The sequence below is a fragment of the Episyrphus balteatus genome, chromosome 2 (genome assembly GCF_945859705.1).
Source record: "Episyrphus balteatus chromosome 2, idEpiBalt1.1, whole genome shotgun sequence".
Taxonomy (NCBI): domain Eukaryota; kingdom Metazoa; phylum Arthropoda; class Insecta; order Diptera; family Syrphidae; genus Episyrphus; species Episyrphus balteatus.
In genome coordinates, this window is record NC_079135.1 from 111,646,779 (window position 1) to 111,672,756 (window position 25,978).

The following is a 25,978-nucleotide window of genomic DNA, read 5'->3' on the forward strand; positions in this document are numbered from 1 at the left end:
TTCGGGACATCTTCGGGACATCTTCGGGACATGCTCGGGACATCTTCGGGACATGCTCGGGACATGCTCGGGACATCTTCGGGACATATTCGGGACATCTTCGGGACATCTTCGGGACATCTTCGGGACATGCTCGGGACATCTTCGGGACATCTTCGGGACAACTTCGGGACATGCTCGGGACATCTTCGGGACATGCTCGGGACATCTTCGGGACATCTTCGGGACATGCTCGGGACATCTTCGGGACATGCTCGGGACATCTTCGGGACATGCTCGGGACATCTTCGGGACATCTTCGGGACATCTTCGGGACATCTTCGGGACATGCTCGGGACATCTTCGGGACATGCTCGGGACATCTTCAGGACATGCTCGGGACATCTTCGGGACATGCTCGGGACATCTTCGGGACATGCTCGGGACATCTTCGGGACATCTTCGGGACAACTTCGGGACATGCTCGGGACATCTTCGGGACATGCTCGGGACATCTTCGGGACATCTTCGGGACATGCTCGGGACATCTTCGGGACATGCTCGGGACATCTTCGGGACATGCTCGGGACATCTTCGGGACATCTTCGGGACATGCTCGGGACATCTTCGGGACATGCTCGGGACATCTTCGGGACATGCTCGGGACATCTTCGGGACATGCTCGGGACATCTTCGGGACATGCTCGGGACATGCTCGGGACATCTTCGGGACATCTTCGGGACATGCTCGGGACATCTTCGGGACATCTTCGGGACATGCTCGAGACATCTTCGGGACATCTTCGGGACATGCTCGGGACATCTTCGGGACATGCTCGGGACATCTTCGGGACATGCTCGGGACATCTTCGGGACATCTTCGGGACATGCTCGGGACATGCTCGGGACATCTTCGGGACATGCTCGAGACATCTTCGGGACATCTTCGGGACATGCTCGGGACATCTTCGGGACATCTTCGGGACATGCTCGGGACATCTTCGGGACATCTTCGGGACATCTTCGGGACAACTTCGGGACAACTTCGGGACATGCTCGGGACATCTTCGGGACATGCTCGGGACATCTTCTTGACATGCTCGGGACATGCTCGGGACATCTTCGGGACATGCTCGGGACATCTTCGGGACATGCTCGGGACATCTTCGGGACATCTTCGGGACATGCTCGGGACATCTTCGGGACATCTTCGGGACATGCTCGGGACATCTTCGGGACATCTTCGGGACATGCTCGGGACATCTTCGGGACATGTTTGGGACATGTTTAGGACATGCTCGGGACATCTTCGGGACATGCTCGGGACATCTTCGGGACATGCTCGGGACATGCTCGGGACATCTTCGGGACATCTTCGGGACATGCTCGGGACATCTTCGGGACATGCTCGGGACATCTTCGGGACATCTTCGGGACATCTTCGGGACATCTTCGGGACATCTTCGGGACATTTTCGGGACATCTTCGGAACATCTTTGGGACATGCTCGGGACATCTTCGGGACATCTTCGGAACATCTTCGGGACATCTTCGGGACATCTTCGGGACATCTTCGGGACATCTTCGGGACATCTTCGGGACATGCTCGGGACATGCTCGTGACATTCTCGGGACATCTTTGGGACATCTTCGGGACATCTTCGGGACATCTTCGGGACATCTTCGAAACATGTTCGGGACATCTTCGGGACATGTTGCCCTGTTAACTTTTCACCTTATCGCCCTGTCACATTGTCACCTTTTGACCCTGTAATTTTGATTCTATTAAATTCTTCATATAAAAAAAGAAATTTTATTTAATATTTAAATATTTCTTTGTTGAGCTGATTTTGCTATAAAAGGGCGACACATCATCGATATTATTCAGTTGGTCCGTGATCGTCGTCGAGTCAACATCGGAGACGAGCTTCATGAAACATCTTCGGGACATCTTCGGGACATGCTCGGGATATCTTCGGGACAAGCTCGGGACATCTTCGGGACATGCTCGGGACATCTTCGGGACATCTTCGGGACATGCTCGGGACATCTTCGGGACATCTTCGGGACATGCTCGGGACATCTTCGGGACATGCTCGGGACATCTTCGGGACATGCTCGGGACATGCTCGGGACATCTTCGGGATATCTTCGGGACATGCTCGAGACATCTTCGGGACATGCTCGGGACATCTTCGGGACATGCTCGGGACATCTTCGGGACATCTTCGGGACAACTTCGGGACATGCTCGGGACATCTTCGGGACATGCTCGGGACATCTTCGGGACATCTTCGGGACATGCTCGGGACATCTTCGGGACATGCTCGGGACATGCTCGGGACATCTTCGGGACATCTTCGGGACATCTTCGGGACATGCTCGGGACATCTTCGGGACATGCTCGGGACATGCTCGGGACATCTTCGGGACATCTTCGGGACATGCTCGGGACATCTTCGGGACATGCTCGGGACATGCTCGGGACATCTTCGGGACACCTTCGGGACATGCTCGGGACATCTTCGGGACATCTTCGGGACATCTTCGGGACATGCTCGAGACATCTTCGGGACATCTTCGGGACATGCTCGGGACATCTTCGGGACATCTTCGGGACATCTTCGGGACATCTTCGGGACATCTTCGGGACATCTTCGGGACATGCTCGGGACATCTTCGGGACATCTTCGGGACATGCTCGGGACATCTTCGGGACATGCTCGGGACATGCTCGGGACATCTTCGGGACATATTTGGGACATCTTCGGGACATCTTCGGGACATGCTCGGGACATCTTCGGGACATCTTCGGGACATGCTCGGGACATCTTCGGGACATGCTCGGGACATGCTCGGGACATCTTCGGGACATATTCCGGACATCTTCGGGACATCTTCGGGACATGCTCGGGACATCTTCGGGACATGCTCGGGACATGCTCGGGACATCTTCGGGACATGCTCGGGACATCTTCGGGACATCTTCGGGACATCTTCGGGACATGCTCGAGACATCTTCGGGACATCTTCGGGACATGCTCGGGACATCTTCGGGACATCTTCGGGACATCTTCGGGACATCTTCGGGACATGCTCGGGACATCTTCGGGACATCTTCGGGACATCTTCGGGACATGCTCGGGACATCTTCGGGACATATTCGGGACATCTTCGGGACATCTTCGGGACATCTTCGGGACATCTTCGGGACATCTTCGGGACATCTTCGGGACATCTTCGGGACATGCTCGGGACATCTTCGGGACATCTTCGGGACATCTTCGGGACATCTTCGGGACATGCTCGGGACATCTTCGGGATATCTTCGGGACATGCTCGAGACATCTTCGGGACATGCTCGGGACATCTTCGGGACATGCTCGGGACATCTTCGGGACATCTTCGGGACAACTTCGGGACATCTTCGGGACATGCTCGGGACATCTTCGGGACATCTTCGGGACATCTTCGGGACATGCTCGGGACATCTTCGGGACATGCTCGGGACATGCTCGGGACATGCTCGGGACATCTTCGGGACATCTTTGGGACATGCTCGGGACATCTTCGGGACATCTTCGGGACATCTTCGGGACATCTTCGGGACATCTTCGGGACATCTTCAGGACATCTTCAGGACATCTTCGGGACATCTTCGGGACATGCTCGGGACATCTTCGGGACATGCTCGGGACATCTTCGGGACATCTTCGGGACAGCTTCGGGACAAGCTCGGGACATCTTCGGGACATCTTCGGGACATGCTCGGGACATCTTCGGGACATCTTTGGGACATGCTCGGGACATCTTCGGGACATCTTCGGGACATCTTCGGGACATCTTCGGGACATCTTCGGGACATCTTCGGGACATGCTCGGGACATCTTCGGGACATCTTTGGGACATGCTCGGGACATGCTCGGGACATCTTCGGGACATCTTCGGGACATCTTCGGGACATCTTCGGGACATCTTCGGGACATCTTCGGGACATGCTCGGGACATCTTCGGGACATATTCGGGACATGCACGGGACATCTTCGGGACATCTTTGGGACATGCTCGGGACATCTTCGGGACATCTTCGGGACATCTTCGGGACATCTTCGGGACATCTTCGGGACATGCTCGGGACATCTTCGGGACATCTTCGGGACATCTTCGGGACATCTTCGGGACATGCTCGTGACATTCTCGGGACATCTTCAGGACATCTTCGGGACATGATCGGGACATCTTCGGGACATCTTCGGGACAGCTTCGGGACATGCTCGGGACATCTTCGGGACATCTTCAGGACATGCTCGGGACATCTTCGGGACATCTTTGGGACATGCTCGGGACATCTTCGGGACATCTTCGGGGCATGCTCGGGACATGCTCGGGACATCTTCGGGACATCTTCGGGACATGCTCGGGACATCTTCGGGACATCTTTGGGACATGCTCGGGACATCTTCGGGACATCTTCGGGACATCTTCGGGACATCTTCGGGACATCTTCGGGACATGCTCAGGACATCTTCGGGTCATGCTCGGGACATCTTCAGGACATCTTCGGGACATCTTCGGGACATCTTCGGGACATCTTCGGGTCATGCTCGGGACATCTTCAGGACATCTTCGGGACATGCTCGGGACATCTTCGGGACATGCTCGGGACATCTTCGGGACATCTTCGGGACATGCTCGGGACATCTTCGGGACATCTTCGGGACATCTTCGGGACATCTTCGGGACATCTTCGGGACAAGCTCGGGACATCTTCGGGACACCTTCGGGACATCTTCGGGACATCTTCGGGACATCTTCGGGACATCTTCGGACATCTTCGGGACATCTTCGGGACATCTTCGGGACATCTTCGGGACATCTTCGGAACATCTTTGGGACATGCTCGGGACATCTTCGGGACATCTTCGGGACATCTTCGAGACATTTTCGGGACATCTTCGGGACATCTTCGGGACATGCTCGGGACATGCTCGTGACATTCTCAGGACATCTTCGGGACATCTTCGGGACATCTTCGGGACATCTTCGGGACATCTTCGGGACATCTTCGGGACATCTTCGGGACATGCTCGGGACATCTTCGGGACATCTTCGGGACATCTTCGGGACATCTTCGGGACATCTTCGGGACATCTTCGGGACATCTTCGGGACATCTTGGGGACATGCTCGGGACATGCTCGTGACATTCTCGGGACATCTTCGGGACATCTTCGGGACATGCTCGGGACATCTTCGGGACATGCTCGGGACATGCTCGGGACATCTTCGGGACATCTTCGGGACATGCTCGGGACATCTTCGGGACATGCTCGGGACATGCTCGGGACATCTTCGGGACATCTTCGGGACATCTCGAAGATGTCCCGAATATGTCTCGAAGATGTCCCGAAGATGTCCCGAAGATGTCCCGAGGATGTCCCGAAGATGTGCGAGCATTTCCCGAAGATGTCCCGAAGATGTCCCGAAGATGTCCCGAAGATGTCCCGAAGATGTCCCGAAGATGTCCCGAGCATGTCCCGAAGATGTCCCGAAGATGTCCCGAGCATGTCCCGAAGATGTCCCGAGCTTGTCCTGAGCATATCCCGAAGATGTCCCGAAGACATGCTCGGGACATCTTCGGGACATGCTCGGGACGTCTTCGGGACATCTTCGGGACATCTTCGGGACATCTTCGGGACATGCTCGTGACATTCTCGGGACATCTTCGGGACATCTTCGGGACATCTTCGGGACATCTTCGGGACATGCTCGGGACATCTTCGGGACATCTTCGGGACATCTTCGGGACATCTTCGGGACATCTTCGGGACATGCTCGGGACATCTTCGGGACATCTTCGGGACATCTTGGGGACATGCTCGGGACATGCTCGTGACATTCTCGGGACATCTTCGGGACATCTTCGGGACATGCTCGGGACATCTTCGGGACATGCTCGGGACATGCTCGGGACATCTTCGGGACATCTTCGGGACATGCTCGGGACATCTTCGGGACATGCTCGGGACATGCTCGGGACATCTTCGGGACATCTTCGGGACATCTCGAAGATGTCCCGAGCATGTCTCGAAGATGTCCCGAAGATGTCCCGAAGATGTCCCGAGGATGTCCCGAAGATGTGCGAGCATTTCCCGAAGATGTCCCGAAGATGTCCCGAAGATGTCCCGAAGATGTCCCGAAGATGTCCCGAAGATGTCCCGAGCATGTCCCGAAGATGTCCCGAAGATGTCCCGAGCATGTCCCGAAGATGTCCCGAGCTTGTCCTGAGCATATCCCGAAGATGTCCCGAAGACATGCTCGGGACATCTTCGGGACATGCTCGGGACGTCTTCGGGACATCTTCGGGACATCTTCGGGACATCTTCGGGACATGCTCGTGACATTCTCGGGACATCTTCGGGACATCTTCGGGACATCTTCGGGACATATTCGGGACATGCTCGGGACATCTTCGGGACATGCTCGGGACATCTTCAGGACATGCTCGGGACATCTTCGGGACATGCTCGGGACATCTTCGGGATATGCTCGGGACATGCTCGGGACATATTCGGGACATCTTCAGGACATGCTCGGGACATCTTCGGGACATCTTCCGGGCATCTTCGGGATATGCTCGGGACATGCTCGGGACATCTTCGGGACATGCTCGGGACATCTTCGGGACATCTTCGGGACATGCTCGGGACATCTTCGGGAAATGCTCGGGACATATTCGGGACATCTTCGGGACATCCTCGGGACATCTTCGGGACATGCTCAGGACATCTTCGGGACATGCTCGGGACATCTTCGGGACATCTTAGGGAAATGCTCGGGACATCTTCGGGACATGCTCGGGACATCTTCGGGACATGCTCGGGACATCTTCAGGACATGCTCGGGACATCTTCGGGACATGCTCGGGACATCTTCGGGATATGCTCGGGACATCTTCGGGACATCTTCCGGGCATCTTCGGGATATGCTCGGGACATGCTCGGGACATCTTCGGGACATGCTCGGGACATGCTCGGGACATCTTCGGGACATCTTCGGGAAATGCTCGGGACATATTCGGGACATCTTCGGGACATCCTCGGGACATCTTCGGGACATGCTCAGGACATCTTCGGGACATATTCGGGACATGCTCGGGACATCTTCGGGACATGCTCGGGACATCTTCAGGACATGCTCGGGACATCTTCGGGACATGCTCGGGACATCTTCGGGATATGCTCGGGACATGCTCGGGACATTTTCGGGACATCTTCAGGACATGCTCGGGACATCTTCGGGACATCTTCCGGGCATCTTCGGGATATGCTCGGGACATGCTCGGGACATCTTCGGGACATGCTCGGGACATCTTCGGGACATGCTCGGGACATCTTCGGGACATCTTCGGGAAATGCTCGGGACATATTCGGGACATCTTCGGGACATCCTCGGGACATCTTCGGGACATGCTCAGGACATCTTCGGGACATGCTCGGGACATCTTCGGGACATCTTAGGGAAATGCTCGGGACATCTTCGGGACATATTCGGGACATCTTCGGGACATGCTCGGGACATCTTTGGGACATCTTCGGGACATGCTCGGGGCATGCTCGGGATATCTTCGGGACATCTTCGGGACATGCTCGGGACAGCTTCGGGACATCTTCAGGACATGCTCGAGACATGCTCGGGACATCTTCGGCACATCTTCGGGACATGCTCGGGATATGCTCGGGACATGCTAGGGACATCTTCCAGACAAGCTCGGGACATTGTCGGGACATGCTTGGGACATGTTCGGGACGTTCGGAACATTTTAGGGATACTTTCTATATTTGTTCGGAACATTTTCGGGAAATATTTGGGACACTTTTTGGACATTTTCGGGACATGTTTTAGGATATGTTTGGGACCTGTTGGGGGCATGATGTTTGAACTCACTACTTACATGAAATGAGAATATTTTTACATACACGGGTCGATTAGAGAAAAACAAAAAAGAAAATTTAAAAATTTTACGCAAAATCTTTTTAATAAAAAGAAGAAAAGAAGAAAAATCTTTGCCAATTCTTTTCCAATTGGATTACTCAATTTTGTGCGTGCCGGAAATATTTGATTGCGTCTCACCATTGCCATTGGTTCAACATGCCTGAACTACAATAAACAGTCGACAAGACACAGGTGGTCCAGAGTGTCTTGTTAACACATTCAAATCAGTAAGGTAGTCAAAAAATAAAATAATTTATTTAAAAGATTTTTTCATTATTGCTTTTTATTTTTCCATATAACTATACATTTTCTTAAGTAAATTAAATAAACATAAATTTAAAATTAATAAATGCACATAACTCTGGTACGTTTTTATTTTGTGTTAAGTGTTTGTCTTTTATTTTTCAGACCTTAAAAACTAATATTTATGATATCTAATAGATAAAAATAAAATCCATAAAAATTCCTCTGCCATCTATTGAAAGTGTATACTTAACAATAGATATTGGAAGCTCTCTCCGATTCTAAGTAAAAAAAAATGTCTTTATCATATTCCCAAGAAAAAACCACACACCAATTTTCAGCGAGACTTTATAAATTTATTCTCTTATTTTAAACAATAAAATTTTTATTTTTTTATTATAATATAAGTACCATAAATTTTATGGAAATAAAAACTTGAAATCAATTCTCAATGGAACGAGAAAGTATTTTCTTCACAACCATATTTGTTTAAACAAAATATTCCACTTTTTTCTAGTTGTTTCAAAAAAACAAAAAACAATATTTTTAGCTTATACTTTAAATATTGTACATATTTACATAGTTTTCAAAATTCTTAAATTCGCAGTAATAGAAACTAATTCTAAATTAAACTATTAAAGAAATAAATAATATGCTTAAAAACTATTATGCTTAAACAATCCTTCATTTAACTATATTTATGTCACTAAATAAATAAATGCAAAATCTATTTGCGTTTCGAGTCAAGGCTTCAGAAAGTAAGTATCCAGATTCGTAGTTTGAAAAAAAGATCTGTTGGGGCTTATTCATCAATTCGGCTTAAAATCCCATTACAGTTGTTATAGATTCTTTTCGGTATTTAGATGACTAATAAACTAATCAATTTTAATCGCCCAAGGATGTTCGATTTTTCCATACTGAATATCTCGGAGAGTATCACGCATTTTTTCAAAAACTGGTTTCTCTTGTTCCAGAGTTGGAATGAATAAGTCTTGGCCAAGATAGCTTATTCGATTTATTGGGCTAACCACGCAAGCAGTTCCAGCTCCGAAAAGTTCAAGCAACTATAAATAAAGAACAAATTAGTCAATTGTTTATTAGAGGGTAATCTTAAAACTTACTCGTCCTTTGTTAAGAAGATCACAAACCATTGGCATTGTGAAGGTATTTTCGCTAACTTTCAATTTACCCCACTGACGTGCTAGTGTTAAAATTGAGTCTCTGGTTATGCCAGGCAAGATTAGACCATTCAATGGAGGTGTAACTAATTCTTTTTCTAAAAATAAAATTGAAAAAAAAAATAATATTTAATTAAACACTTGCCACTTGCAAAAAGGTTTAATAAAAAAGTGTAAATTTACCTCCTTGATCGTTTATGAAACACATGAAAATATTCATTGTTCCAACTTCAGTTAGCTGATGATCCTCACCATATAGCCATAAAACTTGTTGTAAGCCTTTAGCGGCAGCTTCTTTTTGTACATTTATTGTGGGTGCATAATTTGAACCCATTTTACGATCACCAACACCACCTGGCCATGCCCTGTAAGTGAATAAGAAAAAAATGTTTAATTTAAATTTGAATTATTCACTGACACATCATGTTATTAAATCAATTTTGTGAGCTGAAAAGATCCTACAACTGCAATATGTTAATGATTGAAAATAAGGTCTACAAGCAAAAGAAAAAAAAAATCATTAAAAAAAAATGTTGCGCATACGCCACAGTGACTGTTTAAGTTTAAGCCTTGATATTAATAAAAACATGATCGTGAGTTATCATTGGTTTTTATTTCGAAAAGAAAGAAGAGAGCTATAAAGAGTTGAACCAATACCTTGGCGGAATAAAAATTATGTTGAAATATTAAATAAAAATACATACAACTATCAAAAGTCTCTTGACTTGTTTTTTTTTTTTCTATACCTGACATTATTAAAGGAATGACCATGGCCGCACCGGAAAATTATGCGGTAGTGGATACGCTTATGGAAGAATCTAAGGTTACAATTTATGTGTATAACTTTAACGTTTTTTTTTTTTTGACTTCGGGATGCAATGAAACATTTAAGTGGCTGTCATCTAAAAAATTAGCAATATTTTGTATTTTAAAAAGTTTTTGGAATTTTTGAAATAAAGTAACGAAAATCAGCTTTGAATCCAAACATATTTCTTGCGGATTTTTGGGCGCTGATTCGAAGTCGAAATTGCACTGGCAAGTCACGTTTTTGAAGAACTTGAATATTAACTGGTAAAACACGCGTTTTTTGGGTAATTTTGACGTCGAATGCAACTTTAACTTCTTTTTTTCAAAATTAACTCTTCTCTCAAAGATATTGGAAATAGAAATTTATGATAAAAGTAAATATTCCTCTATGGAAGAAAGCGTTACGTATACGCCGCAGTGAACCAATGAAATGGCGAATCCCAAAATGCGTTTTGTTGCAATTTGTGGCATAAATTTAAATAGCTAGGAAAATAGTAATATTATGTCCATATCAACCGTGGAAGTCAAAGAACTTCTATACGAGACATTTCGTATAGAATGAAACAATGGACAGAAAAGTAAAAATAAATGCTTTAAGATTATTTTTTTTTGCATGCATAGAGAGAACAAATTTTTCACAAGTTTACTAGATTATTCACTTAATGAAGTCTTGTGAATTTGATGACAATGCGGTAAATGTGTAAAAATTTTGAATCTCGATAGATTTTAAACTAATAAAGCTTACCTTGTATATCTTGGATCGGCTAACAACGACACCCCAACATTGGTTCCACTGAAATAACTTCCAACAGGACACAAAATTGAATATAACAACGCAGAGTCTGAAGATGCAACACCTAAGGTTGGCTGTAATTACATAAATTAAACAAATTTAATAAAATATTTTTGCAAATCAATCTTTATTTTAACTTACATCAATACCAATCATTGTTGGACGAATATATAAACTAGCTGCCTCTGAATGTGGAACCCATTCTTGATCAATGGATATTAATCGAGCCATGCATTTAATAAATTCAATACCTTCAAATGTTGGTAAGCCGGAACGTTTAGCTGTTAAATTCATACGATTCATGTTCATATCGGGACGAAACAATCGTATTTTACCATCCACACCTCGATAGGCTTTCATACCTTCAAAAAGCTGAAGAAAATAATAAAAAAAAATGTAATTTAAGCGTTAAAAATTTATTATTATTATTTTAACTTCAATAAAAAATATAAAAACATGATTGACGCAAGCTTCCACGCTCAGCTTTAAATCTCAGTTGACCTTTTCTTGTATAGAAAGCAAAACTTTTTAATCAAGGTACATTTTAAAATAATTTATTATCTCTTTTTGAAACTGCAAATCACTTTTGTATAATTTATTGTGATGATGACTCAAATGAAAACTGATTAAAGAAAAATCGCAAAAGTTGTCTGTATGGTTAACCAGAATGAACCAGTTCAGTTCAGAGAAACCTACATTATAGAATAGGGATGAGAGGTCAATTTTTCACCTCCCATAAACGTTATCATAATGAAAAGATCTGACATCACTTTAATACGTCTGGTCAGCATAATTTTTGGTTAGTAACATATTTAGGGTAATTTGGTATTATCTTGTTCTAGTTTTTTTTATATTTTATTTTAAATGCCTTGAAATTGTGCAGACAGTCTTTATCAGCTCAACAGGAACTGAAATTAATTTCTCATTATATGTTTCGCGCGCAATAGGAATCTAGCCTTGTAAAAGTACGACAGTATTTAGTATTATTTCATTCTAAAAACTTTACAAAAATAAGAACAAAAAAGTTTAGCTTTCTGAACTTTTAAAGGATTTCCTCATAAATATACTTTCATTGTAACTTACCTCAACAGCATAGTGCAAAACTTTGGCAGCTGGATGTAAAACTAAATTTTCCAATCGTGTGATTTCTGGTTTCTGCCAACCACCCAAACTCCGATGGTATTCACATCTTAACATATGATCTGTAAAATGTTTACCAAAACCTAAATCATCTGCATCTGGTTTTGGTTGAAGTTGTTGTGGTGCTGCCAATCTAACACTTAAGTCTTTTGCCTGGAGAATAGAAATGAGATGTTAAAAATGCAATATTTTGAAAAATATATCTTTTTTCTTACCGAAAATTGTTGGCCAACATCATCGTCATGTGTAATTGGTGCTGGAATTGTTTCATATTTAGATGATATCGTTGTTATTTGAAAACCATCATCATCGTCAACTTTTTGTGATGCTTGTGCAGTTTTGTAAGATTGTTTGCTGCATAATCGAATATTTTGACGAATAAAACCGATAAGTCGGTGTTGATTCCGGAAAAGTTCCTACAAAATTGAATCTAGATTTAAGCTCTTTTTGTATTGGAATATGCAGAAAAGGATTTATTGTTTAAAATGTACCCTACCTATTTCTATTCAACATTTTGGTTGCCTTAAAGTCTTCTTGAAGGTTTTAAATAATATAATTTATAAACGAATATAGAACACAAATGTTTACTTTTAACCTTATCGTGAAAATTAGGAATTATGAAAATCTCAAAAAATATCATTTCGGGAAAGTTTTTTTTTTCAAAAAAGAAATAGATTCATTTTTCAAAAAGTTTAAACACTTCAAAGTATGGATTTGATACCTACTTTAACAAGGAATACCAAAAATTAGACAGTCAGTTTTTGTTGTTGAATAACATAGCGTTCCCGGAATGCTTCGATATAATAAAAGGAAAATGAATCGAGTGGTACACGCTATTAGCACGTGTATAGTTGCCGTAATTGAAGCTGTTTTTGTAAGTACCTATAAAATGTTTAAGCATTGTAATGTCTCTTTAAATACAAAAACATTTATTATAAAATTATAATAATGAACTTGCTTAAACAAAAATACAGGATTTTTTCTATTTTAAGTATATTAAATGCAGCACGCTCCCTTTTAATGATTTTTTTTATTTAAAACCCATTTATTTTCCTGCGAATTGATATCACATTGCCTACGTAAGTGTATAAATAATAACCTTGTATTCGACGCAATAACCTTTTGCAATCAAAATGCATTCTTATTTTGTATTTAATTTAAGTTCTGTAGGCATATAGAGTCTTAAATAGGGACTGTGTATATTGAGTGAGGGCTTATGGTCAAAACAAATTTTTTTATTCACATTTTCAGAAAAAATGTATAGCAAACTTCTAAATTTAAGTTAAGCAAATATAAGATGATTTACATAATTTATTATGTACCTAGGTATATTTTTTTTTAATTTTAATTCTTTTTTAATTTTTACGTTGCAAAAATAAAGTAAAACAAACTAAAATTAAATTGAAAAAAAAAATAATATCTAACATAAATTATTAAATTAAAAAAAAGTAAAATAAAATAAAATTATATTAAAAAAATGTTAGTTTTTAATTTTTTTTTGCTTGATTGTTCTTATGGAGTGTGTCAAACTTAATAGAGGAATTAAAAACATCATTAAAATTAATCGTGTGCAATATGAAAAATAAAAAAAAAAAAAAACAAAAAAGTTCATTGTTCTGAAACACATGTTAAAGTTTTAAAAAGGGAAATGCATATTTAATTTATTAGGTGCTACTGCAAGCAATAAAAATTCAAGGTTCATAAGCATAAAGTGAAATTCTTTTAGGTAGATATACCTACCTACTTTCAGCTTCAAATTAATAGGTTAATATAAACAAATTAATATACACCACCTATCTATGTAATAGGTATACTTAATAAATTAATTAGAAATTCTAATCTAAAACTGTATCAAAAAATAATCAGTTAAAAAAGGAGGCGTGTATCTAGGTACATTCGAGAGGTCGAATATTAAAGTTGATGAAACCTACCTATTCACTAGTCTTTATTTAATTTTACTGATAAAAAAAATTAGTAATTAGGTATAGGTAATCAGTCAAGTTCAAGGCATTTATTAACAAATAAATAAGTACTGACGTAATGAAACTTAGAAACAGTTGATATTCTCATAATAAAGTCAATATTTTGTTTGAAAATGATTTTGTTTTTAAGCGAATTGCATGAGAAAAATTATTCAAAAACAATACAAAAAAACAATGCATTGGGCTAGTAACAAATTTTTTTTAATGTTCTTATATTTTTGATAAGAGCAAAGTGGGTAAAGTATACAGTTGCTATGTTTGTAATCTTTTCTAATTTAAAAGGTTAAATATTTGTTTTTAAGTTTAGGAGTGCTGACGTTAATCATGGGATGTTGTCCCCCAAGGTAAGGTTGGGTTTATATAGGTTTAAAATGATTTTTTTGGATTCCAAGAAACTTTTGAATTTAGAAGACAATTTTTTCTAAAAACCCACCCCAAATCCTATAATGAGCCCAAGCACGGGGGTTAGACGGCACAGGCACAGCTAGCAACAAGTTTTTGTTTTTTTAAAAACGTTTTTGAATGTTGGAGCAAAATTCGTGCTTCTTAATTTTTGCGGATTAGGTACAGAAGAAAATAATATTGTGAGAGATTTCAAAAATCCGCCTAGCTAAATTTTGAGTCTAGGTGTTTTCTGAACTTGGTCGTAACTTGTAAGCTAGGGTAACTTCGGGCATTATGGCGCACCGGGCATTATGGCGCACGTCTCAACTACCATACTTCCAATACTCGCATTTAAATAAAACCAATGCAGAAACTTTGGCCTTCGTCGAACACTAGCCTTGTGACGATTGCAGGTCAGTGCTATTATTTTTGTGCCAAACAAAAAAGAAAACAACAAAAATATACCGGTTCTGGGTTCCAATATAATATCGCTTTGTTCTTGTTTGTGTGTATCTCGGAAAGTATACAGTGCACGTGTTTGTTATAAAGAGTGAAACGCAGAGTACAGTTTTGGTTTGGTTATATCACTTGTTATATTTTAACTGAAGTAAAAATTGTGTTTAGTTTTTGGAGTTTTGTGAATATGTGTATATTTTACAATATGGCGCAGATGCAATAAGGGCATTATGGCGCTATATTATACCCGACTGCGCCATAATGCCCTTATGTAAAACTAATTTCAAAAGTAACTCTGCATTCTTTTAAATTTGAAAATAACCTCAATTTAACGTTAATTTTATGAAACTTATTAACAATAATATTTCAGAAATGCTGAATATACGTAAAAAAAGTAAAGGGTTCCGAAGTAAATGCGGTTCGCCATATTGCCCGTACATAGGGCAATATGGTTTTTTTTGGACTATTTTTAATTTAATTTATTTTTTGTTAAAAAGCTTGAATTTGTATTCTTAAATAATTTATTTATGTTACGTTTTTATGAAATTTAATTAAAAAAAATTATTGAAGTAAAAATTGTAGTCCGTAGTAAAGTTATTTGAGTTTGTGCTTAGGTATGCCATAATGCCCTAATTTACCCTATACAAATTAGTAAAAAAAAATAATTAATTATTTGCAATTTTTAGTTAAGTAAAGATGTTCTGCGATAATTAATAGGTACCTACCTACCTAACTTTTTTAACGCGTGGTTTTACATTTTTTCGGTTCCTAGATGTTACCCAATTAGGTATTTTTTATAAGAAAACTAAAATGTTTCATAATTTTATAAAATCTGATGAAACAACTGACAAAAACATGTCATGTACCTACTTCTGTAAATTTTGTTTTTATTAAATTGTTTTCGTAATAATTGTAATTTTGATAAAAAATAAAAATGATGCAATGTTTTCGAAGATTTGCTACATGGAAAAAAACTAATTTTTTTCATAATCGGTTGACAAAAATGTATTTTTCGTATCAACAAAAAACCAAAAAATAAACTAGGTATGAACTTATTATTATTAACAGGACCATAACCGATAACAAGTGAAGAAGACAAGGGAAGTTTTGAGGAATGAATTGAGAAGTTGATAACGAAGAAACCGTAGAGGGAGAGCGGAAAGTTCTTCTGTAATGCGACCTTCAACTTACTAATTATAATTATTTTGGAACTTTGTCAGCTTTTAAATTCTATGTGGTTTTACAGAACTACATTGTTAAAAAGTCTAAAAAATGGGCGCATTCACAAACCTAGGTGCTACGTAGGCGAGTTTCAACTAGCTTTTGGAATGCGAATTTGCACTACAAAGCTAGGTGACAGATGCAATAAAAAAAAAATGTGTTTTGAGTGGTTTAAATAGCTTTTTTTCTTTGAAATTCCTCAATTTCCTGATTTATATTCACATACTGCACAATTAATTTTATTTTATATGCTTTTTTCATCAATTCCACCAAATTTAAAATTCAAATAGAATTTGTTTCCATCAAACAGCTGACTGAGAAATGTCAGCTAGCTTTGAAGTCGAAAATTTTTACCCTACGTCGGAGGGGAAATTTCAACTAATTTCTTAGCTCTTTTCAGCCAATCAGAACGAGTCGCTACGTAGCACCTAGGTTTGTGAATGCGCCCAATGTCTTCTAAATTTTTTTCAATGCGGTAGAAGGTCCCTTAAACCGTTTTTGCCCAAATTTCCCGATTTGGGGGGTACCAAGACTCTAATTATTTTGTGGCACGGCTTTTGTTCAAATTCCCACTTACAAAAGGGAATTTTTCCCACGTCCTCCCAGTCTCCTCGCGTTCGCGGTGTGTTGTTTGAAAGAATGCAAGCGGCAACAACCTATACGCTATACCTACTACAACTACTTGACTGTAAAAGTCAGTCAGTACTAATATAGCAGGGTTTTAAAAAATCATTTAATTTGTATTGCATGTTTTCCACTAAAAACTAAAAAAAAATAATTAGGTATTGCATGTTTGCATGAAAGCAAATACAAAAAAAAATAACAAAAATTGCATTACAAAATTTTGTTGCAACTGAAAAATATTTGCATTAAGAAAAATAAATGCAAATGCAAGATGCAACTAAAAATATTTTGATTCAAACAAAAAATATACCTAAATGCAGAAAATTTTTTATTCATAACATTTTTAAAATTTTTTTAGCAAGAAAAACTTTTTCTAAATGCAATTTTTTGCAGTTAGGTACAATTAAAATATTTCTTTAAGCATACCATATTTTTGATTGAACGGAACAGAACAATCACTCAATTTACTTACTAATGCAATCGAAATAGATTTAAAAAACTTATAATTTAACTTTTAAAATTTAATTTATTTTAATTTCTATATTCTAACTACTATTGTATAATATTAATGAGCTCTCTCGAGCTTCCAAAAATTGCCGTAGCGGACGGTTTTTCACGTCCTCATGGCGGGGTATTGGTTAAAGTTTTCAACTAGCAATAATCGCACCTCGGTAGGACCTCATTGGTTACGATATCGCCTCTGCGCAAAGCTGGTGATTGCCAATTTTATTCTGTTACTTGAAGATTTTGTGACTAAAAGATAGTGTGAATTATAATAAAACAAAAAGTAAAAATAAACCAAAATTAACCCTCACTTAAAATGTTCATAATTTTTTCACCCCTAAAAAGGGCAATATACTTGTTGTTGTTGTATCATAATCTTAATAAAATTGTTCTACTTTCTGCGCAAGGGTAGTTTTTTTGGACGAAGTGAGATAGATTTTCAGAGCATTACCTACCTACCTAAACTACCCTGTTGTTCTTGTTAATGGTTGATAATAATAAAAATAACTTAACCAAATGAAAGGAATGCAATTCAACGTGTGCATGTGCATAATGAAAATTCAAACGATTGTGGCTACCGATATTATGCATAGAAAGTTGACTATAGAGAATAAATTGTTATTACCTACCTAGATAAAATGATTTGAAAGTGAAGTAGGAAGGAAGGTAGATATCAAGTACCTATCAACAGTTGTTTAAACTTAAAAGCTCTGAATTTTTCTATGAATTTAAAGAACATGCGCATGAAAATACCGACAAGAATTATTGTCTCTTTAAGATACAAAGAGGTACCTACCAGACCTAGAGGAAGAAGGGATATCCTTGTCCTAGTCGGACAGAAGTTGCCGACGACAGTAGATACCTATTTAGGCAGAGCCTACAGTCGTGGTAGGTACCTACTTATCTATCAGCTAGGTAGGTAGGTATGGTAAAGTACCTAATTACCTATGACTAGTAGGTTACCTACCACTACCATAGGTATTAAGAAATAGGTAACTCTATCTAAATACCTATCTAGTACCTAAACAAATTAAAAAAAAAAAAGTTAAACAAGCTAAGCTTTAAAATCCGCTAAAGGTTAACTTATCTCTAAGCAACTCTATATGTATTATTGAAAAAAAAAAATGGCTATCTGTATGGAAATGCATTTCTAACAGCAAATATTAATTTGTTATATGTATGTATGTAGGTAATTATGTACTTTATAAAAGTAAGGTAATTCATCCCTTTTCGATAATTAGTAGGCAAGTACCATTTGAAAATCAATTAGATATTGCATTTTGATCCACAACTAGCAAAGAGTTTCGTTCTAAAAAAATTGTCAAACGTTTTATATAGCCTCCGTGGCGCAATCGGTTAGCGCGTTCGGCTGTTAACCGAAAGGTTGGTGGTTCGAGTCCACCCGGGGGCGATTTATTTTATAAAAAAATATATATTTTTTTTTTAAATTTATTTTTTCACCTTCAGAAGCTGAAATTGCAAAAAAGTAATTTGCAAGCAAAATAACTTGAAGAACTAAGACTAGCTACATAATAACTAACTATAGTTGCATTCCTATATATTAAAAGTTTTGAAAATTTAAGTAATAAGGTATTTTATCAAAGGAACGCAACCAATATAGACTAATGAATTATACCACAAAACCCCCACATTTGTGGTAATGTTGCATTACATTGTAAAAACAGAGTTTTTTCTGTATACCTGACAATTTTTGTGTGTTTTTGTTTTAAATGTTTTAAGAGAATTTTTTATTTAATTCAGAAAATGTAGCATGTTTTATTAATTCGCTGAAAGGGTAAGTCTTCAACCTTCATACAATTTCTTTTGGTTGACTTTGTCAGTCTGTACGTGACGTTCCTTTATTTTTCTCACAATATTTATTTGATTTGTGTTCGTCAAAAATGAATAATGGTTTTGATAAATAAAATCTGTAGGAAGAACAGTAAGGAGGGAGAATATGTGTGCACGTGAAAGCAGATTTGTCTGTACGTGACGTTGAAATTCACATAGAAAAGCTAGAAATAGATACTTTTCGCACAGAAAATTTGATAGTATTTTTCAATAAAAAATTATTTTGTTTTTTCGAATAATTATGCATATACAGTCGACTCCCTCTAAATCGAACTTTCAAGGGGACTCGAAAATCGGTTCGAGTTAGAGGGATTTATTTAATATTTCTTCTTCAAAATTGTTCATAAGAAATGGTTAAAAAATTCGACTTAGAGGGAGTCGACTGTACTTTAACCTTATGTAGGACGTAGGCTTTAGTTCCTTCTTTTTGACGAGATATTCGATTTAAAATGAACAGGAAATTCAAATCGATAGGTATGTTCGTGTTTTCCTATGATTTCAAACTCTAGTACAAAAAAATGCAAAACGCAAAGTTGAAGCGCAGGATTTTAAACCGCATTCTTTGAAGAATGTACTATATTCATTATTTTCATCAATGCAACATGCATCACCTCGCGAAGATGTGTAGATGCTGTAATTACAGGTACCTACTAGATTATTATTTTTGCGAACTCATGATAAGTACTTTGCGTCAATTTGACTCAGTTTCTGCCTTTTGCTAAGGGTACGTTAAGTCGACAAGGAGGCGTGTTTATTGGGACAAGTTGCTCATTTTTCAGTTTTTTTTTTTTTCAAGTCTAATACCCCTTTTTTGGACACCAAAATGAGCTTCAGAAGTCTATAATTTTAAATTTCGTTAAAACTAGAAGAAAGAGACATCTGAGACTTTAGTTATTGATTTTTTTTAATTATTTCTCGAAGTCACTACAATAGGCCCATATGAACAAGAATCCTTTGGGCCCATTGCAATGGTTTGAACTGCTTCACGCGACCATCCAACTGTGTGCAAACAAGAATAAAGACATTATTATGGTATATGGTGGTACAGGTTCTAATACAAATTGCCCACATCAGGTTAACTTCTACAAAACCAGCCACCTAGGTACCTATTTATTTTCATTAAACAGCTTATCAAGTATAACTTGCAACTGCACTATTACCTAACAGGCGTTATTGGTTCAACGTTTAAACAAAGTATCCTTTCCATTTGGCATTTTTTTTTTAAATTGAAAATAGAGAGATTGAAGTGATAAGACTTCAAACCAGTTTTCAAATTAATCGTTCTACTGAACTTGTCCCAATATGATGGCCTGTTATAAGATCGTTTAAGTCAACAGTTTTTTTTTTTTTATGAGGTCAGAATGCTCTTATCAAAAATACTCCAAATGCATGTGTTAAAAAAACATCAATCCTATATTTTGATTCAAGATTAAATGCTGTCAAAATTCAATAATCGTCATTATGGAAGTCAATACACGAGTTTATATATGAATTTTTTTTTCTCATATCAAAAAGAAGAATTTCGCCAAATATAATTGAATAAATTTAAAATTCATTTTATGGCAAATTAAGTCTAGATTTTTTAATGAGAATCAAAAAAAGACCACACAAGCCTTATTTAAGAAAAAAAAACTAGTTTCATTTTTTTATATTTGGGAGGTATGGCAAAAAGTTGTTACTAACAGCAGCGGAATTTAAATTGTTGAATATAAAAATTTGTAAATTTGTAGGTATAAAAAGATGGATTGTCAAATATTACCTTAGCACTGACAGCCATTGTTAATACTCAAAGAGCAAAGAGATTCGAAAATTGGGAAAAATTGTTCAATTTTTTAAACAACTTGTTATTGTGAACACAACTTTTTAAATGGTGGAAAATTTCACTTCTAATTTTTTTGAATAAGTATGGTTTTTATTTCACTTATCACTTTAATTGTTTTTTTTTTTTTTTAATTTTTTCTTTATAAAAAAATTCAGTTGTTTTTTTAAACAATTTTTTAATTAAAAATACGATGCATAAATTATACAATATAATTTATTAAATTAAATAAAAACGTCCAAACTGTCCGATGTCTGATTAAAAACTGAATTCAGTTGCGACGGAAAGTCTTCTATCTATAGAGTGCCACGATCGCCATATAGACTAGTAAAACAGCACACAGATACTCAATACATTGACAAAAAGTGGTTTTTTTCAAAAAAGATAGATGGATGGAGGTGCGTGCTCTTATATTAAATCTTATCACTTATTTCACTGACTATAGTGTTGAAAAGGGATCATTAAAAAAATAAATAAATAATTGAAGACCAAAAACTTAAGAAACTGCCTTTGGCTCTCTTCAATTAACTAACACTTTGAAAGATTTAGTTAGCCAAAAGCCAAAAAAATGTATAACATGAAGAACAAGTATCTTTTCTTATAGGTACTGTCTGATGGATTGTGCGCGTTTGATCGATAAGACATCGTGGCTGCCACCTACAAAAAATTATTTTTTTAAATTATTAGCCCCGTAACAGTTTACTCATGAGTAGAGAACTACTCATACTCATGCTCTTCTGCTTGAGTTGCATTGATTTTGTTGAAAGTGCGTATACTATTTAAAATCGCAAGTAAACTAAGTAGTAATTTGCCTCCTCCCAAAGGAACACGGCTATTGTCTTCATAGGTATGTACAGTAATCAGATACTTTAAGACAAAGGACGGAATTCATAGTCATCGGCCAAGTCAAGTAATATCTCAATCCTTATTCATATAGTCATCTCATCACCCAAGTCATCACAGGTAATGCTGTTTAAAATTTTTAAAAAGAATAATTTTAATTTAAGAAATTAAATATTTGCTTTAAAAATAACGAAAACATCTTTTTAAAAGATTTTGACTTCGAAACCAAGTCATTATTTTGGAAAAAGATTGTTTTTAAAACAATTTTACATAGATAAATTTTTCAAAACATTTATAAAAAAAAATGTTAGTACGGTACGATATTTTGGAAAAAAATTTTTACTAGGCAATTAAAAAAAAAAAACAATGGCCTTTAGTAATAGACCCGAATTTAGAAAAACCCGATTTTAAGAAGAAAAAAAAAATAATAGGAATAAAGCATACATTTAACTTCTAAACTTAAAACTTAGAATTGGCTTAGAAGCAGTTCACCTATAACAAAGTGGATTTTAAAATCATACCTAACACTTTTTTAATTTGGAAGTGAGATGTACGTATGTTTTTTTTTTTGTTGAAATTAAGTTTTCGCAAAATTCGGAGAAATCTTAATATTAAGGTAAAAAAAAACAAACAAAAAACAAAACCGTTAAAATATGTTAAGTCGAAAGACAAAGTCAAGAAAACAGGTCTATGACAAAAATTATTTGTTTTGAACACTACGCCCACAACAAGTGCTTCCTATACCCAATTTTCAATGTATTGCAATATTCTCGATTTTTATTAAACTTTGCCGAGGTAGTTTTCTTTAAAAAAAAATCAAATACAAGAAAAATTGCATTGCAGAATTTTTTAGCTGAAATTGACATAATTTTGTTTTTTTTTCGCGGATTTTGGTAACAAATTTCGTAAAAAAGTCAATTGCTTTCGCTTAGCAATATCATGAAAACAACGAAATGGACGGTTGTTTTAACTGGTTAAATATTGTTTGAAACAAATTAAAAATAATTTGCTCGTACAATCATGTGCAAATTTTGGAAAATTTTCCATAAACTTTTACATTTTTATCGCATTTTTAAGTAAAACCCTTTAAAACTATCTGTAATTTATCAATATTTTTCATGGAAACATTGAAAATAAGTTCCGCAAGGGTATAAATATAATGATAGAGACTTGAGACATTTGGAATATTTTGTTTGATTTATTTAGAAACTTTGAGTCCGTATACATTTTATAATTCAGCCGTGTTGAAAATAAGGGACACCCTAATGTATATAAAACTCGGTAATGACGTGTTGCTGGGGCTTTTAAATGTTGGAAATTCATTTTTTTTTTAGTAAAATCCGGCTTTCTATAGTTTGTGTCTAATTTTGATAAATATTTTCTGAAAAATGGTATTCAAACTTTATTTTGAATAGTGTTAGGAAATTTTTATAAATTTGTATAAATTGAAATGCTTTAATTATTTGAACCCGGAGATTTACCTACTGTTAAATTTATTAAATTATTATTATTTATTTAACCCAAAGTGGTAACCATAGTCACAATGCTGCTGATGTAAATTGAATATTGATGAAAAACCACTTTAAGTACTAAAACGCATGTGTACTAAAAAATAATGTAGGAAGAAAAAGGAAGCCAATGTATCTATCTATGCAATAAATACATATATACATAATTTAAATTTATAGAGAAACGGACTGAGGGGATATTATCCGTATATTTGTAACATTTGCAAAGAAAGTTGTTTTTTGTTGTTAGTATTTAAGATTGTGATTTTGGTGAGCCCCTTTTTTACCATCGTCATCGACCACAGGTATTTCTAAGAAAAAAACAAAGAAATTGGTATTTATTATTGTAAACAAAAGTTGATGAATATTTGTTTTTAAAATTTCAAGCTGCAAATGTATTTCATATCTACATAAGAAGGTAATAAGAAGTAAGAAAGATAGATAAAAACACGTGCTCCATGTTGGTAAACAACAAATAGAATCTAACTCAATAATATGCGTTTTACGCTTAAATTCAAGGGTGAGGTCTGAAGTATGTTTGTAAACATTAGGATGATGCAATGTTATGTTTCAACGTCATCATGAGAGAATCAGAGATTCTCTCAACGAAAAAAAAGATACATCAGAGATCAGCGTGGTGTGTTTTCCTGTTCTAGTTTTGTTTTTTTCCAATTTAAGACTGTTGTATCGATAGAAGAGTGAAGATTCATGTTATCAGTTATTATTATTATTATGCATTGCTATTGTAACACAAGCTGTGAATTTCAATAATGTTTTTCACATGAAAAATGCTTATGAAATTGATCAATATTTTACAAGATGTCTGGGTATTTATTTTTATTAAAAAAATAACATGTTTTTACATTAGGTTCAGGACAGTAATATTAGCTTGGGCCTGGGGCTGATTATTTTCATTAGGTGTGCGGAGGCGGACCTATGTACTTATAAGTTATAATGTATTCTTTCAAAAAACTATCTAACTTTGTACTTTGAATTTAATAAACTATGTCTATACTGCACCTTCAGTTGCCGCCTGTTGAGTGAAAAGTATCAAAATGTCTGCTGTTTTCTTTGCATAGGATGATAAATCATTAAAATAAAAGAGATTTCAGAAACCGAACTTACCTTTGTGCCACATTGTAACACTTTTTCAAACTCTTCTGTTGATTGAGGTACCTAAGAGATGCTTTAAATGTTCCTGGACTTATCGCTTTCCCCATCCTGGACTTATCGCTTTAAATGTACGTATACATACATTTCCCCATCCTGGACTTATCGCAAAATAAAAAAAAAAAAAATGCCTACGTTTTGTACAGTTTTGTGCACCCAAAGTCACATTTTGTACAAGTAACAACCAAAGATAATATAGCTTATCTTTGGTTGTAAGCTAGTAAACAAAACTCATCTTTGGTTGTAAAAAACTTGGACACATTTTAATTTTGCAATAGGTACGGGCTGGGGGATGTACGTTTTCAACCCTACCAAATCAAAATTTTATAAACATCTATAAAACAACAATATTTATGTAACTAATAAGTAATTATAGCTGTGTTTTATTTTCCTCGTGATGAAGGTCAGATCATTGTTTTTATTAGCCTTACAACAAAAGTAGGATTTTGTTTTGTTATTGTTTCGCAAATAAATTCATGATCTGATCTCGACCACGAGGAAAATAAAACACAGCTAAAATTAACTGTATGTTAGATGAATAAAGCAAAAAAATAAAAAAAAATTGTTGACAAAAATAAAAATTACACTTGCAAAATTTCCTAATGGAATATTCCAAGAAAACTGTTAATGTTTTTTTCCTAAAATAGGTTATTTCCATTGTAACGGGTGTGACAGAGTTACTTATTACTTTTTGTTGTTTGTATATAATATTCATTTAATAATGTTTTTAATAGATGAAACGCCTGTATAGCTGTCTTTCAACGTCACAAACTCTTAAGATTATAATATATAACGGGTGTGACGTTGGAAAATCTATTCAGTCTGCTTCGGTGACTTTTTGAAGCCATATTGTAATTTGTTTTAATGAAAAGCCGTGGAAATCGTATTCAATAGGAATAAAGATTTTATTACGTTTCCAGCAAGCATATACCTATTTGAAGGTTATTCGTAAAAAACTGTGTTATTATAACAATTTAAAAATGAAACAGGTGTGACATACTTTTATAAGGGGTGTGACATTGTGCATCTCGTAGAACTTAAAGACGATTTTTTTAAACAAAACCTTGAATATTTTAAAAAGCATACAAGGTACAAAATTGGGGTTTGCACCAAAAATTTTGTTTTAAAAAGTTTCAATTACTGGCAATACAATAGTATTTTTATTTTAAATACTTAGCTCGATAAGCTAGGGCAAACTTTATGTGATCATTTTAAAATTGAAATTAAAATAAAAAATTTTTCATAGAAGGTGCAGAAAATTGCGCAATAAATTTGCATTTAATTATCTAATTTTAAGGATTAAAATTTATTGATTCCTAGCTGCAAGAATTAAGTAACAATAAAAAAATATACGATTTCAACAAAGTTGAGGATTTTTCAAATATTTCATTGAATTGGTATCACGAGTTCTATTTCTTATGAATATTTAGCCGGTTTTATACAAAGTAAAGGCACATATGCACATGCACAATATATCGCAAT

The 25,978-nt window shown here is 37.4% G+C and overlaps 1 protein-coding gene and 2 non-coding genes across 3 annotated transcripts; 1 reads left to right on the forward strand and 2 right to left on the reverse strand.

Moving 5' to 3' along the window:
- Window positions 1–8,243: 8,243 nt before the first annotated feature.
- On the reverse strand, window positions 8,244–21,021 carry LOC129908778 (branched-chain-amino-acid aminotransferase, cytosolic). Its single transcript, XM_055985538.1, has 8 exons — window positions 20,916–21,021; window positions 12,350–12,550; window positions 12,078–12,287; window positions 11,136–11,366; window positions 10,947–11,068; window positions 9,578–9,759; window positions 9,338–9,492; window positions 8,244–9,280 (listed from the first exon to the last, which is right to left on the reverse strand). The coding sequence occupies exons 1-8, from the start codon at window positions 20,931–20,933 to the stop codon at window positions 9,092–9,094; spliced, it is 1,308 nt and encodes a 435-aa protein (XP_055841513.1). The 5' UTR covers window positions 20,934–21,021; the 3' UTR covers window positions 8,244–9,091.
- Window positions 17,374–17,513, reverse strand: LOC129912831 (U4 spliceosomal RNA). The gene has a single exon (XR_008771927.1). It is a non-coding gene; the product is annotated as a U4 spliceosomal RNA (small nuclear RNA).
- Window positions 18,643–18,716, forward strand: Trnan-guu (transfer RNA asparagine (anticodon GUU)). Its single transcript has one exon. It is a non-coding gene; the product is annotated as a tRNA-Asn (tRNA).
- Window positions 21,022–25,978: the final 4,957 nt, after the last annotated feature.

What these genes read in the sequence shown, in the direction of transcription:
- LOC129908778 (XM_055985538.1), bottom strand. An exon ending in CAACAATGATTGGTATTGAT is followed by an intron (nt 11,069 to 11,135) that starts GTAAGTTAAAAT and finishes ATGTAATTACAG; the next exon opens with CCAACCTTAGGTGTTGCATC. An exon ending in TTTCATAAACGATCAAGGAG is followed by an intron (nt 9,493 to 9,577) that starts GTAAATTTACAC and finishes TTTTATTTTTAG; the next exon opens with AAAAAGAATTAGTTACACCT.